Source organism: Vigna umbellata, chromosome 2 (genome assembly GCF_029865625.1).
Source record: "Vigna umbellata cultivar VRB3 chromosome 2, Vumbellata_1.0, whole genome shotgun sequence".
NCBI classification, from domain to species: Eukaryota; Viridiplantae; Streptophyta; class Magnoliopsida; order Fabales; family Fabaceae; genus Vigna; species Vigna umbellata.
Genome location: NC_142166.1, coordinates 50,983,563 through 50,999,233, shown reverse-complemented (window position 1 = coordinate 50,999,233; position 15,671 = coordinate 50,983,563). Strand labels below are relative to the sequence as shown.

General features: G+C 26.9%; 1 protein-coding gene across 1 annotated transcript; it reads left to right on the top strand.

Moving 5' to 3' along the window:
* The first annotated feature begins 12,249 nt into the window (after nt 1-12,249).
* LOC124839082 (tubulin beta chain) lies at nt 12,250-15,671 on the top strand. Its single transcript, XM_047314826.2, has 3 exons — nt 12,250-12,765; nt 14,388-14,657; nt 14,746-15,671. Exons 1-3 carry the CDS (start codon nt 12,366-12,368, stop codon nt 15,426-15,428), a joined length of 1,353 nt encoding a protein of 450 aa, XP_047170782.1. The 5' UTR covers nt 12,250-12,365; the 3' UTR covers nt 15,429-15,671.

Below are 15,671 nucleotides of genomic sequence, written 5' to 3'. Positions count from 1 at the left end.
GGAGGCGACGTGGCACTCCCACCATCAATGCCAGCCACGTTTCTTCCCATCAAACACCTAAACGTGAAAACACAGCAAATCCTAGTCGCGCCCACCATGTGGACCACCACCGTGCTAATTTACACTCCCGTGTCTCAACAACACTTTAATTGCGTCTTATGTTACCCCTTTTTTGAGATTAATTCAAAATACATTATTAATTAAACACTCTCAATTACTTAATTTCATCACTTAATTCAACACATGATACCATAATATCTACTATATCGTCCTACCTTTATTTGTAGCGTATGGATTTTTTTTATTCAATTACAGTATCACTTTAATATTTTAATTCTACTGATTTTGTAAATGACTGTTTCATCAAGGTAGTCTTTCTTCTTTTTAGGTAGGAATTGACCAAAGAAGATACTTAACATTATTTTCAACAAGAAATATTAGGTTAAATATTTATGAATTATATTTTTGTTATATATTACTCGATTTTCTTATATTTATTCACTAATGTGAGAACTTTTACGGATATTTGAATTTGAGACTCTCCACATATGTGAATACATCATCATACTTATCTTACCATTTATCTTAACAAATTTTTACTCAATTTATTTATAATGGTATCTTATATCATAACGAAACTTACTTATCTCCATCTAAGTCAAAAATCAGTGGATATGTGTAATTTAATGTTAAAAAATAGAGTTAAATTATAATGAATTGAGTTGTTATTTCTAATAGCAGCCAAGATTTGTACTTAAATAAAGGAATGTTCCATGGGTTGGTGGATGCATGCAAATGCTTTGACATTGAGCTTGTTGACAATAAAGAAACAAATAGCAATGGGTTTCGGTTGTAATTGTTTATATGAATTTTGTATCATTATTCAACAATCTTAAAGCGTAAATGATTGTTGAAAAGTTGGGTATTATTCCATGGACTGGTTTAGTACTTTTAAATGACCTGCATGCTTTCTCTTTTTCCAATACATGCAGGAACATAATGAAACCTACCAAGAGAAAATTCAACTCCCCTTGGTCGTCACCCTATAGCATTATTGTCACGAACAAATATACTTGGAAATCAACATACAACGAGTTTTTTCCATCCTACAATTTTTTCCCCTCAAACTATCCGAAAAACATAGTATTCACGTATGCATTCATCTATGAATCTGTCTCCATATCGTCATTGTTATCTGTGACATTGATAGCGTATCGGTGACAAGGAGAAATTTGAGCATTCGATCTGGAGATCGCATGGATTAATGTCAAATGAAAACTTTCAGCATATAGTCTCACAGGGATATAAATGTCTGTAACATAATATTATTTAATTTCATCATCCTCGTTTGTTTCGTTTATAAATTCCAATTATTATCTGATTTAATTCTGTTTCGAATAATGTCAGAGTCTTCTAGTCCAACACATTTATCTTCAACAGTTCATAAAATTAAGTTACTTTCTGATGTCAATATTAGATTGATTTAAATTGTAAGGATAATTAGCATGTAATCTATCTCTTTACTTTAAAGGATTCTTTATAAAATTTGTGATAAGTTTTAGATTAAGATCAATTTAATTATGATCCAAACAAAACTAATTATAACTTTAGACCGTCTAATATAATAATTGATTGTCCAACTAATAATTCACCGGACAAATAAATTATACAAATCCTTTACTTATAAATTTAAATAAATACTTACCAAAAATAATCTTATCACATTATTTCACATCTACAGTAACTTTTAATTTTATTTATTTATTTACTTTTTCTTCCATCCAAACAAATTGTAGCAACCAGACTACCAATTTGTTATGTAATTTTACCCTTTCTATCAAAAACAATAAGTGTGTTAGCTTTTGTAATCGTGTTATTAAGTGTGGAACTTTGGAAAAGCTTTGGATTCATACACTTTTATTTTCCATACAAGGAGAATTTAAATTTATTTTATCACTGATAATGTATCATGAAATTGTCAATATTTAAACTTGTTTTAATATTGTATATAGGACTCAACTACATTTTTTTACAAATATTGATTAAACTATCAATTTTCATACAACTCTAAAAACAATACTTGTTTTATGAAGTGTTTGATTTCCCTCCTATTTACATTACATATAATAGCAATTAATAAGTGTATATACTGACATCAACTACAAATCATTACTTGCGTTCTAATATAAAATATTAAGATATTTATATATAAGAAACTTATAATTTTTATTTATTTATTCATTTTACTCATATTTACTCAATATAAAAATTTCTTACTCATTTTAAATTTTCAATACATAACTTGTTTACTTGCTTAAGTTAAATTAATTTTTCCTTCAAATAAAATATTTTTAAGAAGAAAAAATAGTTTATATTTGATCATGTTCTCATTCATCCGAATAAAATTTAATCTCCCACATTCTAACATCATATAATTCATAATAAAAAAAATCATAGGACTTTAATATTTGCAATTAAATAAGCAGAAATTTAATGACATAAAAAACGAAATTTCTCGCCTTTCTCAAAACAAGACAAATTTTAACATTAGACTTCTTTTTTACTTTCAAAAAATAAACACGTTTTTATTGACTATATATATAGTCAAATAATCAAAATAAATCCGGAGAGGACATCCTCGAATCTCTTAATTTAATGAAATAATCAATCTCATTTATTACCTTTTTTTCTTAAATCAAATAGATTTTTTTTTAATTTGCACAACAAACATAGACTTTAAATGAAAATATGTTATTCATTAATATCTATCCAGATAAGAAAAAAAAATGTAAAAATACATGTAAATCTTATGAGATAAAATGGTACGTTTCAATTTTTGTAATAATATATCCCATAGAATTTTCCACCTTCCAAAAGACAAGTCTTTGAAATTTGTACAACAAAAATTTAGTTTTTTATTTTATTTTCTAAATACATATACCTTAAATAATGATGTGTCGACATATAAACAAAACAATCAGAAGAAGACACCTAATTTTCAGAAAAACTGGGACTTAGTTTTCCACCGACAAAAGAAGTTAATCAGTGAATCAAACTTTTCACCCTTTCTCAGAATAGTTTTTAAAAAGATTTTGTATATTTTATAAAAAGAAAACATGTTAACTAGCTGTATTTAACTATATAAGTCAAATAATTTTTGGAAAAAACATGCTACATGTTGATAGATAAAAAAGACTGAGTTTAATTTTATAATATATATATATATATATATATATATATATATATATATATATATATATATATATATATATATATATTGTAATTATAATAAAAAAATACTAATAAAATAATAATACCTTTTAGTTTTTATAAAAACACTTATTATTTTAAAAGCGATTGAACCCATTAGTGTATAGATTAACCTAAGTTTATATAAATTCTATATTAAACAATTCAAACTGAAATTTGTTTAGCTCAATTTAAGATTTTTTTTTTGGTGGATTCTCTTTACACTTTCATAACTTCATTCGACATCTTGTGTACTTGGAAATTTCAGTTTAGGTTGTGATTTAGAATTTTCATTTTGAATTTCAAAATAAGTGATTTATAAATTTCTATAGTACACAATTTATAATATAATTTTAAAACAAGTTTTATATTTTGAATTGTATTCTCTAAAATGTACATTTCTATAAGAAGAATAAGAAAATGAAATATAAATATTGAAACATAAAAAATAAAAAAATCACTGTAGAAAAAGGAGATGGTGAAAAAAATAACAATGTATAGATAATTTCACGTATTTATAATAAGAGTTCAGATTGAAATGTAAAGCAATGCAGAAAGAATCTGTCACCTTCTTTTAACCTTAAGTTCTGGTGAATTCAGTCATGCATTGTCTTTTTTTAGAATAATAGGTAAAGTCACACTAAATGCCATTCATGGAGATGGCAACCATGCACATGATCTTGATCTACAAAATAAATAAAAACAGGAAATGAATCTCCATTTTTCTAAAACTTTAATTTATAGACTCACATGGTATTAGCTAAAATGAATAAAAAAAACAATAATGTGACCATGTGGACTCATGTCGTGTCCTTTTTTGTGGAATAAAATATTTGTTTCAGTCAAAGCTAATTAATATGAGACAAACTTTTGAAATATGTATAAATTATATTTTTTTTAGTTTTTTTAATAAGAGATGCTAAAATAAAAAATAAAATTGAGCGATTAAAAAATAAATCTGTCCCAAATTTTAAAATCAATAACATAATTGGTAAAAATTAACAATAAGATCGTAATTAAAATATAAATAAAGTTGTTGCTTGTGTTGAGTCTACTTTAGTCAATGAACAAGTCATTGATGTATCGATAATTTTAATAAATGTGTTATGCTCTTTACAATAAATGTAGTAACTTTATTTTTACAACTTTGTATTAATATTGAACTAAATTATCTAAAATAATATGTAACAGAATTAATGAAACTATAAATAATAATGAAAGGGTTCATGATCAATTGTGTGCCCATCCAATAGTGAAAAGATTTGCAAAATATTTGAATTAAACTTTTCAAATAATATAAAAACATATGAAACTAAAAATATCAATGAGAGCTTCTTCTTTTTTTACTTTGTCAATACATCATTATAATATATGTGGAATGGAGGAGATTCTAAAAATTATAATATAATTATAATTTAATATATAAATATTTTATTTTAAAAATTAAAAGATAATACATACTTATAACAAAGACACACTAATGTTATATAATTTAATCCACTAATATATTCATTATTTATGTTAATATTTTTTCTCACGTTCAATGTTAACGAAACATTTATATTATTTATGTTATACTAAAATTAACACTTAACAATATTTTAAATTACTTTTTCAACCGTTTCATTTCAAGATGGTACATTTCTATTATATCAAAATAAGGTGTAAAATCTTGGTTTGTTTTTCTCATAATATTAATTTATATATTATAAAAAAATGTAAATTATTTACTGATTATTATACGGATTATGATTTGTAGATAAATAGTCTCTTACATACGGATTTTGAAAATAACATTACATACTGATTTTTTTTGTATTTAATTTTAAAGAAATTTATTTACGGATTTTTGTATCTAATATTTGTGGGTTTGAGTAAAAATTTGTAAAAGATAGATCCGTATATAATATCCGTGGGTAACTGAACAAAAAATTACCTATAATTTTACATAAAATTGTAAAATAATAAAAATTAAAAATAATATTTTTATCATATCGTTCTTCGATATTTTTCATTAAATCTTAAACTCATTCAAAGAACTTTCACTCTCCTAGTTTCTCGCACTCGCACTCTCCCACTATACTCGTTTCACTCGGGTTACTCATATTACTCCTTGATTTTCTAGCTTTCGCAACGCTAGTCTCCTCACATTGTATCACCTAAAACCATAGCCTTTGTCATGCGTCTTTATCGCATTGGTCCTTCCTATAACCCTAACCTCTATCATATGCTCCTCCGCCACATTTGTTTCCTTTGTATTGGCCATCACTTGAAACCCTAAACTCTACCTTGTATCTTCTTCGCATTGACCTTTCCTAAAACCCTAACCTCCACCGCATTGGTCTGCTCTTAAAACCCCAAACTCTACTGTGGTGCGTGTCTCCTTTACATTTATCGTCTTTCTCTTGTATTGTTCTCATAAATACTTTTGATTTTTTTATTTTTAATTTAGAGAAGTTATTCAAAAATCATGGATTGTTTGATAGACATGATATACAATAATGTTGTTAATAAAATTAAAATATTTCATTTTTTTATGAATTTCATGCCGTTGATAAAATTAGGATATTCTAATTTTTTAATGAATTTAATTCTTAATGTCCGAACCTATAATATCTTTAAAAAGTATGTTAAATAACATGAATAACATCTTGGGTTAATAAAGTTACATTTTCTAAGTGTATTTTCTTACAAGTTAATAGAGAAAAAAAGAATGGTTATTTTATATATTATTTTAGTTTTAGTGATAATTTCTGTCTTAATGAAATACATTTTACTTGAGTAAAAAAATAATAAATGTGCAATATTTTTGTCTTATTTTTTACTTAAAAACAATCGCTTGCACAGTAAATTTGTTTTTGGTAAAAATAAACCATAAACACAATACACATAAACTGCTTGATACAACAACTAAAATATTAAAAAATAGTGTATCATACAAAATTATAAAAAGTATAAATTATGAGATTATAAGATAATAAACTATATACTTATATGATTGTAAAATTATAAGATTATAAAATTATAATATTACATGATTATACAGTCAAAATGTCATAAAATAATATGTGGTAATAACTAACGAAATAAAATAAGAGTTACATGATTCAATTAACAACTACCACACCAAATTAAAAAAAATTAAACTACACACTCAATTAAAAATATAATTTTTTTAAATACTTAATAAATTATAAATATTTCCAAATCTATTAGTAACTTGAAACTTGATTAAACCTAAATTCAATTATACAACAACTCAAAATTTTGAAAAACTTACCAAATTATAAATTATTATCCTACTAATTATAATGTGTTTAATAAATTAAAATAAACAATAAGCACAATATCTCAAAATTGAAATAAAATTAATATGAATAATGAAAAAAAAAATTACAAATTTGAAGTTATATAACTAAAGATGATAAGGGTCGAGTCGACACAAATAGTTTCTATATGCTGCGTGACCGGAAACAAAAAAGTTCATTTATTACCTGCTACTACTCGTGTGAATGTCCATATAAAAAATGGATATTTTAAAACTACGAATATACGTAGATACCTCCAAATATTTAAAAAAGTATATTTTATAAATTTTTAAAATAAAATTTAAATAAAATTATAAAACATATATAAAATATAATATAAATTAAAATTTAATTTTATTAAATTTATCTTAATAAAATTATTTAATTTTAATTTTAATTAAATTTAAACTTAATATAATATAAAAAAATTATTTTTATTTTTTATGGATAACCAATACTTACAAATATAAATAGACCGCTTATAAACTAGTATTAAAATACCCCTCCTTAAAAATAATAAATCCCACCAAATATCAATTAGTCATAAATAAATTTATCTATAAATATTCACAAACACAGGTATCTTTATCATAAAAAATATAACTTATCTATACTTCAAACACCCGCTTATGATATTATTTATCTTAGTATTAAAGCAATTAAACTCAAGTATATATTCAATACTTAATAACAACTACTTACCATCTAATCAATAACAAATTGAAAAGTAAAAAAAGTAAACATTACAATTATCCAAATTCTATTAACTTGGCATCTTTTTAGTTTTTAATCTCAGATCATCTTCAATAACAACTACTTAACATATTTTCCAAATTTCACTAAACTGTGTATATATTAACTTTCATTCCTCTCCCATAACACATTAATATATATATATATATATATATATATATATATATATATATATATATATATATATATATATATAATTAGAAATGTTACAGCTTATTTACAAAGATATCACATATATATAACATATTATTGTAATCTTAAAAGTTAGCAAATTCCAAAATTCTAAAAATTAACATGTTTGACATAGACTCAAGTTCAAACATACAATGTCATTATTTTAGACCTAAAAAAAGTCTAAAAAAGTTATATTTAATACTAATTGTTTTAGACTTAAGAAAAAATATACCTCGAAATATTTTATCTAGTACTAAATTCTTCAGGTCTCCAAGAAAAAAATAATCTAAAAATTTGGTTAATACTAATTATTTTATATCTTAAAGAGAAAAAAAAAACCTTCGAAAACTAAAAAAAAAATTAAAAAAATTATGATATATTTTAATATAGATTATTTTATTAGAAAATAAAAATGTTTTAAAATTTGTTTTAGAAGTTTCAAATTCTTGAACAACCCATACTTATACTTAAACTTAGAAAAATGATTATCTTTTACATTGCAATTTTTAATAAAAGAAAATTTTATGAATTACTTCAAAATCTTAAAGAAAACAATAAAAAAAGAAAAAAAGAGAGTATAATTTTTATTAATAAAACTAAATCATTAAAACTGCAATGTGTATATATATATATATATATATATATATATATATATATATATATATATATATATATATATATATATATATATATATATATATATATATATATATATATATATATATAACATATCTTAAAATTTTAATTCATGTTATTTTTAAAAACCTCTCTGTTAATCATAAAAATAAGATCCCTTAAAATAAACACCCAAAACATGCACATATTGACTTTATATCAAGAATATCCCGTATCATGTCACAATACACGTAACATCAAGAAACGAAATTAGTCTATAATTTAATAACTACAAAATACCCTTAGTAAAATAGAAAATAATAATATATTAATTGACATGGATAAATATCTATGGGAGGGTGGGGGGTCATTTTTTTCCCTCTCTCTTGAAAATATTTCTCTCTTGTTTGTCGGTTTGTCGGTGTATTCAATTTTTTATTTATTTCTAACATTAACTACACCTTTATCACTTATAATCCATTTCTAAACTGTACTTTAATTCAAAATTAGTTCTCTAGCTAAAATAAAGTTTAGATTAGGTAATTGAACTACACAATTTATAAAGTAAATAAACTAAATTAGTGTTTATGTATCATTCAAAATTTTGATTTATATACAAGATCTTTATCTGTATATTTGTTTACAAATTATATTTAAATTTATAAACCAAACTATTCGATCCTCCAATTAAATAGCTTTAAGAAGTTAATTTAATCTTATTCCTTCTTCATTCAATCTCTTCTCACTTTTTCAAGTGAAAAACTGTTTTTTTTAATCAATGTTTCGGTTAGTATTAAAGTAAGCTATATTATTAAATTATAAATTATAATTAATAATAACATTATAATTCCTTTTATTTGAAAATGTAAACTACTTGATTTGATTATGTAACGGTCTAAATATCATCGTTTGAATTTAATATGATGTACCTTACCTTTGTTATGGGATATTCATTGTCACATGTAATAATATTTTTCTTATTGATTGTAAGAAAAGCTGTGTTTACCTTCAATTTTATTTTAGTTATTAGATTGAGCATTTATCATTAATTTAAAAACTACAATTATATTTTATGTATGTGTTTTTTTTACTTACAAACTCAATAATCAAAATAATTAAATATATATTATAATTACATAATAATACATTGTTTTTGTCTAAAAATGAAAATTTTATTTACATAATGAAAACTTTGCAACTATATTATTTTTAACATTTTACTTTTAACATTTTATCTCTGCCGTTCTTTGCACCTTCCAAATCTTCTTCCCTCTTTCCTTCAATTTCATTTCTATTTCACAATCCATGTCCACCACGTTTAATTGAGGAATTGAAAAACATCTTGCATTAATTTGAATTCAAAATACAACAAGTTTTTGTTTATTTTATAATTTTCTTTTAGAAACTAATATTAATGAAAACAAATTGAGAGACTTTAGCTTTAGGAGTATTTAAGATAAGGGAGACTAAAAAAATTTAAAATATTGTTGTTTCAAATTTATGATGATAATACATGTGATACTTAAGTATGTTTGTGTAGTGATTGTTGATACATAAATTGAATTGCTTTTTTTTTATAAAAATAAAACTGAGTAAAAGTTTTAATATATGAGTATAATGTATCAAATTGATTAATTGATATTATTAATTAGATTATTAATTAATTTAGACTCATTTTGGTATAAGAAAAATGTAAAGTAACTCATATAGATAATAGACTGACCTAATATGCATATCAAACTCTAAATTTTTGCAACATCATTGAACGAGACCTCAGACACATTGGATATAAGTGAAAATTCATTCTTCCAATGAAAACATATGTTTGTTAGGTTCGTTTCGACATTGAGTGAGTTTGTTGATTTTGACTTTTAGTACTCTCGTCGTTTAACAAATATGGTGTGTCACTAGATGTTAAAGAGTAATAAATTTTCAATGAGTTGCATGAGTTTGGGATGTTTGGTGTAAACTAGATGTTGTTGTACGTTATCTTTGTATTTTTAGACACAAACTATAACTTAAATTCAATGGAACTTTCACTTTATTTGTATAGATGAGCTTTGTCTGAGAAAATGTTTGTTGGACAAGCAAAACCTTTAATTTAGAAAACATGATTTTTGGTTAAGCCAAACAATGCTTCAACAATTTTAAAAATGTTTTTGATGCTTTTGAATTCACATGCAAACATTTGAATAATTGTTTGAGAAAAATATTGTATTTCAATTTATTTTTAATGTTTTAGGATGTGTTATGTTTTGTGGTGTGTGTGGATGTTGAAAATCTAATGACTTATAAGGGATACTATGTTAAGGTGATGTTAGGTGGTGTGTTGGAAAAAAAAAAAATCTTCTGAATAGTTTATTCTGACTCTATTAGTATCAAACTTGCGTAAAAAAAAATTATAGTTGTGAGAATCGAAATAGGTTTTTACAAACTAAATGGTTTGTTTGAAAAAAGATTGTACTTCACACATATAAGAAACTCAACACTGTCATACTCGATATGGACCTTGTGTCCTGGTATATTTAGCTATAGTTCTTGAAATGCATATTGAGTTATGACAGATGTAAAGTCTTGTACTTTGTTTCATATACACCTCTTGCACAACTTTAGTTAAACGTTTATGTTTTGTTAAGTCAATATGATTGTGTTGTATGATACGTGTTTTATTTTAAACGTGAATTGTTGTTTTTTAAGTTCATAATAATGTTGTTTTAGATAATTACTGGTAAATTTTCAGTAGTTTATCTTTTACTTTTGTGGTATTGATATTACATGTAGTGAGTGACATGTATTATACTTGAAAAAAAATCTTATACGTGAGAATGTGGTGAGTAAAAATAATATCGAAAAAAGTTATAATCTTAATAAATTATAAATATATATATATATATATATATATATATATTTACATATTTATTCAGATATTTTAATATTTAATTAATTTTACTGTGAGTTCATTGGTAAATTATTTGTATACTAATTGTGCGATGACTATAATTATTATATATTATTTTTTTAAAATTTTATAATTATTTTTCAAAATTTAATTGATAAGGTAAAATAAAATTATAAATGTAATTTATTTTATACATCTTTTCTTTTAATAATTATGATAAAAATATTTATTTATTATAATAAAAAATTTAGATACACATAAATATATACTAAAATTATTATCACATCCTAGTATAATATATATTTAATTGTAATTGTTATAACAATTTATTATACATTGTTCAAACCAAGTTATTTTGTTCTAACATTAATATAGTATCATAATATTACTTTAGATTTTGTTTAGGTGTTTTCATAAATTTATAAATTAGATATAATTTATTTATTCAAATATAATAATTAGAGGTTTATTTGAAGAATACCCTTAATAATACTTACATAAATATTGTGTTTTTAATATATGATGTATCTATAAAAACAGGTGTTAAATGTAAGTATAGAAAGATGTGAATTGTACATTAATTTACACAACAAAAATGGCAATGCATTCTTAATAGTAACATATGTTATAATTTATTATTAAACAACATGTTAATAAGTAGCTAACTGTATGTTTAGATACTTCCTATAATCCATTATAAATCCTAAATCACATTGTAAATTTGAAATTTTAGAAAGGAGTTATCTTTTAAAAGGTAGATACACTATAAGAACAGTGAATCAGTTAAGTTAGATAATGTCAAAACAGAAAATTGAAAAATAAACCAAATTCTTACATAAAACCTATTTGGACCTAAAACAGTAAAATTAATTTTTTTATCCACAAAAGTTAAAATAAAATTAGAATAGAATTATGGGTACTTGAATGAGAATGAATTTAAGTTTGTATAGTTTTAAAGAAAAAAAAAAAAGACAGAAAATTATGATTGGGTGTTGCAATGGATTTGATCTGAATAGAAAATGCACCGAATATAGGCAATGATGGATGGGTAAGAATGTAAATGAAGAATGAAGAAGTGGGGTCTGAGGGATAACGTGAACGAAGTTATGCGCTGGTATGGTTGGTAGCGGTAACATGGCTGTCACCCTTGAAGAATGAACGGCACAGGATACCTCACTCGAAAACAAAATATCCCGCCCTCCATTATTACCATCTTAACCTCCGAATATCCCTCTCTCATCTCTTCCCAATTCCATAAATGACTGCACTCTCCTGAACGCATCCCACTGCATTTGGTTCCCTTTCCCTCTCACCGTCAAACAAAACTCCAAATCCTAAATTTCTCTCTTCCTCCCTTCATCGGAACCATGAGAGAGATCTTGCACGTTCAGGGAGGCCAATGCGGCAACCAAATCGGTTCCAAATTCTGGGAGGTTATCTGTGACGAGCACGGCATAGATCCAACCGGAAAGTACAACGGTCTTGGAAACTCTGATATCCAACTCGAGAGGATCAATGTCTATTACAATGAGGCCTCTGGTGGAAGGTACGTTCCTAGAGCTGTGCTTATGGATCTCGAACCTGGAACCATGGACAGCATCAGATCTGGCCCCTACGGCAAGATCTTCCGCCCCGATAACTTTGTCTTCGGACAGTCCGGTGCCGGTAACAATTGGGCGAAAGGTCATTATACCGAAGGCGCTGAGTTGATCGATTCCGTCCTCGATGTTGTTCGTAAAGAGGCTGAGAACTGTGATTGCTTGCAAGGTATGTTTTTATACACATATTTATTCACTTCCCATTTCAAACCTTCACATGCAATGTCCGCATTTGTCTTTTTATGTCTTTCTATGTCTTTCTATTTTGGAATGCCTTAATACCCGAACAAGGATAGATCTTCAGATCTGTACAGTTTCTGTGTTGACTATTGAGGCATCTCTCTGTCTTTTAATGTCGTGTATTGCAATTGTTTCGAACTTCCTTGATCCTTGTTTTCAAAAACTGTATTGCTCGGAAATTTGTTTTCCATTTAGAGTAGACTGTTATGGACCGGATCTGTGTGGTTCTCTCTGTCTTATGGATGTTGAAGATTTAGATCTGAATGATAATGGATTTTGAGCTTAATGATAAATAGAGCCTAAGATCCAGCATGTTACTGATAAATCCTAATGAAAGAATGAGTTTACTGAAATTGATTATGTATTTGGTTCTATGAGATCCAATGTACAAGTAGAACTCAACCTGCATAAAAAGCTGCTGTTAGTTTTGGCTCCACTGTTGTATATTTGGTGACTGATGTTTAGGGACGGATCATGTGTGGTTTTTTGTCTTGATAATGGACCCTATATATTGAATATTAGACACAATTGTTGAACATCGATCTACTCTTCCCCTTCCCTGTTACTTGGATGCGAGGGAATAATAGTACTACATTCACTCTCCTTGCATAATGTCTAATTGTTTTTTGGATCTATCTTAATCAAAGAATACTATATTAGATCTGGAGTTGTATCACTGTATCGGGAATCAATTTTTTTTTATGCTATCTTTCTAGTGCAATAATTGCTTTCTCAAATCTTAATTTTTTATTTTATTTTATCTTTCTTGTTGACATTATGCAATTGTATTGCTTGTTTTTGGGAGAATATGACTGGGCTGAGCTGTTAAATATGACCCCTGTCGTCTACAATGATGACAGGTAGGGACCATCTTAACTTTTTTTTTTAATAATTAATTAAATAGAACTTTTTTGAAATCTGGTTATATTTCTACTTACATTTTGGGTGATGATATTTGACTATTTCTTAATAATAATAGTAACATTGATGATAATCCAACATTGATACTCTCTATCTGTATTTTCTCTCAATTAAGCAACTGTCTAAATTTTTATTTTGATGTATAAATGTAATTTTTCTCATTTTCTTTTGCTGGTTCTCAGACACTGCACAGACTACATGAAAGTATGTATTCAAATTGGATCTTTAATTCTGAGAGCAAGTTACTGCAGTATATTAATTTACCCCTTGCATCTGAATTCATAGATTCAATTGGAAAACACCTGCATACTAGCAATGCAGATTCATGAAACAAGTTTTGCTTATTTATGTTCAGCTGAGTTATTACATAGCCAACTCATAATATTAATCTAGGAGGCAAGACTCTTGAAGTTGTTTTCAGAAAAAAAACACAATTGTCTTGGATAGGGTTGTGCCAATGATGCAACTGTTTTCATGAGCATGACCCACAACAGAATGTGTTTGGTATGCTTTCATTGTCTTGTAATGGGGTTTAAAATGCTTAAATGTCATTTGTCTCATACTTGGTACCTGTAGCCGGGAATCAGAGTTCGTTACACTAATGCTATAAGGCTAATTTAATTTCCTCAGGTTTTCAAGTGTGCCACTCTCTTGGAGGAGGCACAGGTTCGGGGATGGGAACACTGTTGATATCAAAGATTAGGGAGGAATACCCAGATCGAATGATGCTCACTTTCTCTGTTTTCCCATCTCCCAAGGTTTCTGACACAGTTGTGGAGCCGTACAATGCCACTTTATCTGTACACCAACTGGTTGAAAATGCAGACGAGTGCATGGTTCTTGATAATGAAGCTCTTTATGACATTTGCTTTAGGACATTGAAACTCAGCACACCTAGCTGTAAGTATTGTCTTGTAGTGACACATTTTTTCTAAGATTAGGCATACAAATAAGTTATGCTGATTTATCTCCTCGTGGTGTATTGCAGTTGGCGATCTCAACCATCTTATTTCTGCAACCATGAGTGGGGTTACATGTTGTCTGAGGTTTCCTGGACAACTTAACTCTGACCTCAGGAAGCTGGCTGTCAATCTGATTCCATTTCCCCGTCTTCACTTCTTTATGGTGGGGTTTGCACCTCTCACTTCTCGTGGGTCTCAGCAGTATGTCTCCCTTACGGTCCCAGAGCTGACTCAGCAGATGTGGGATGCCAAAAATATGATGTGTGCTGCTGATCCTAGGCATGGCCGATACTTGACTGCATCTGCTATGTTCAGGGGAAAGATGAGCACCAAAGAGGTAGATGAACAGATGATCAATGTTCAGAACAAGAACTCGTCGTACTTTGTTGAATGGATTCCCAACAATGTGAAGTCGAGTGTGTGTGATATTCCTCCCAAGAATTTAAAGATGTCATCTACTTTTATTGGGAACTCAACATCAATCCAGGAGATGTTTAGAAGGGTGAGTGAGCAGTTCACTGCTATGTACAGGCGCAAGGCCTTTTTGCACTGGTACACTGGGGAAGGAATGGACGAGATGGAGTTCACAGAGGCAGAGAGCAATATGAATGATTTGGTGGCAGAGTACCAGCAGTACCAAGATGCAACTGCCGATGAGGAAGAAGAATTTGATGAAGAAGCTGAGGATGACCAGTATGCTGAGCATTAGCTGGATCAAACTTAGGCTATGCCTAATGGTAACTACCAATGCATGATCTACCTTTGCTGCTATTCGTGTATCTACAACCTATGAACTTTCACTTTCATTCCCATTTATCTGTTACATTTTGCCAATTTCGTTGTTAAATGTACTGCTTTTGAATTGTTTGGAATGTGCGCGGTGGGACAATAGTCGATTATTCTATCTGTTTATCCAAAAGCTTCAAGTCACTATTAATTATTTTTTATTTCA

Bases quoted from the DNA above. Each gene is read 5' to 3' on its own strand.
- LOC124839082 (XM_047314826.2), top strand. From the start codon at position 12,366: ATGAGAGAGATCTTGCACGTTCAGGGAGGCCAATGCGGCAACCAAATC. The intron at 12,766-14,387 runs GTATGTTTTTAT...TAATTTCCTCAG, and splicing joins GAACTGTGATTGCTTGCAAG to GTTTTCAAGTGTGCCACTCT. The intron at 14,658-14,745 runs GTAAGTATTGTC...GGTGTATTGCAG, and splicing joins GAAACTCAGCACACCTAGCT to TTGGCGATCTCAACCATCTT.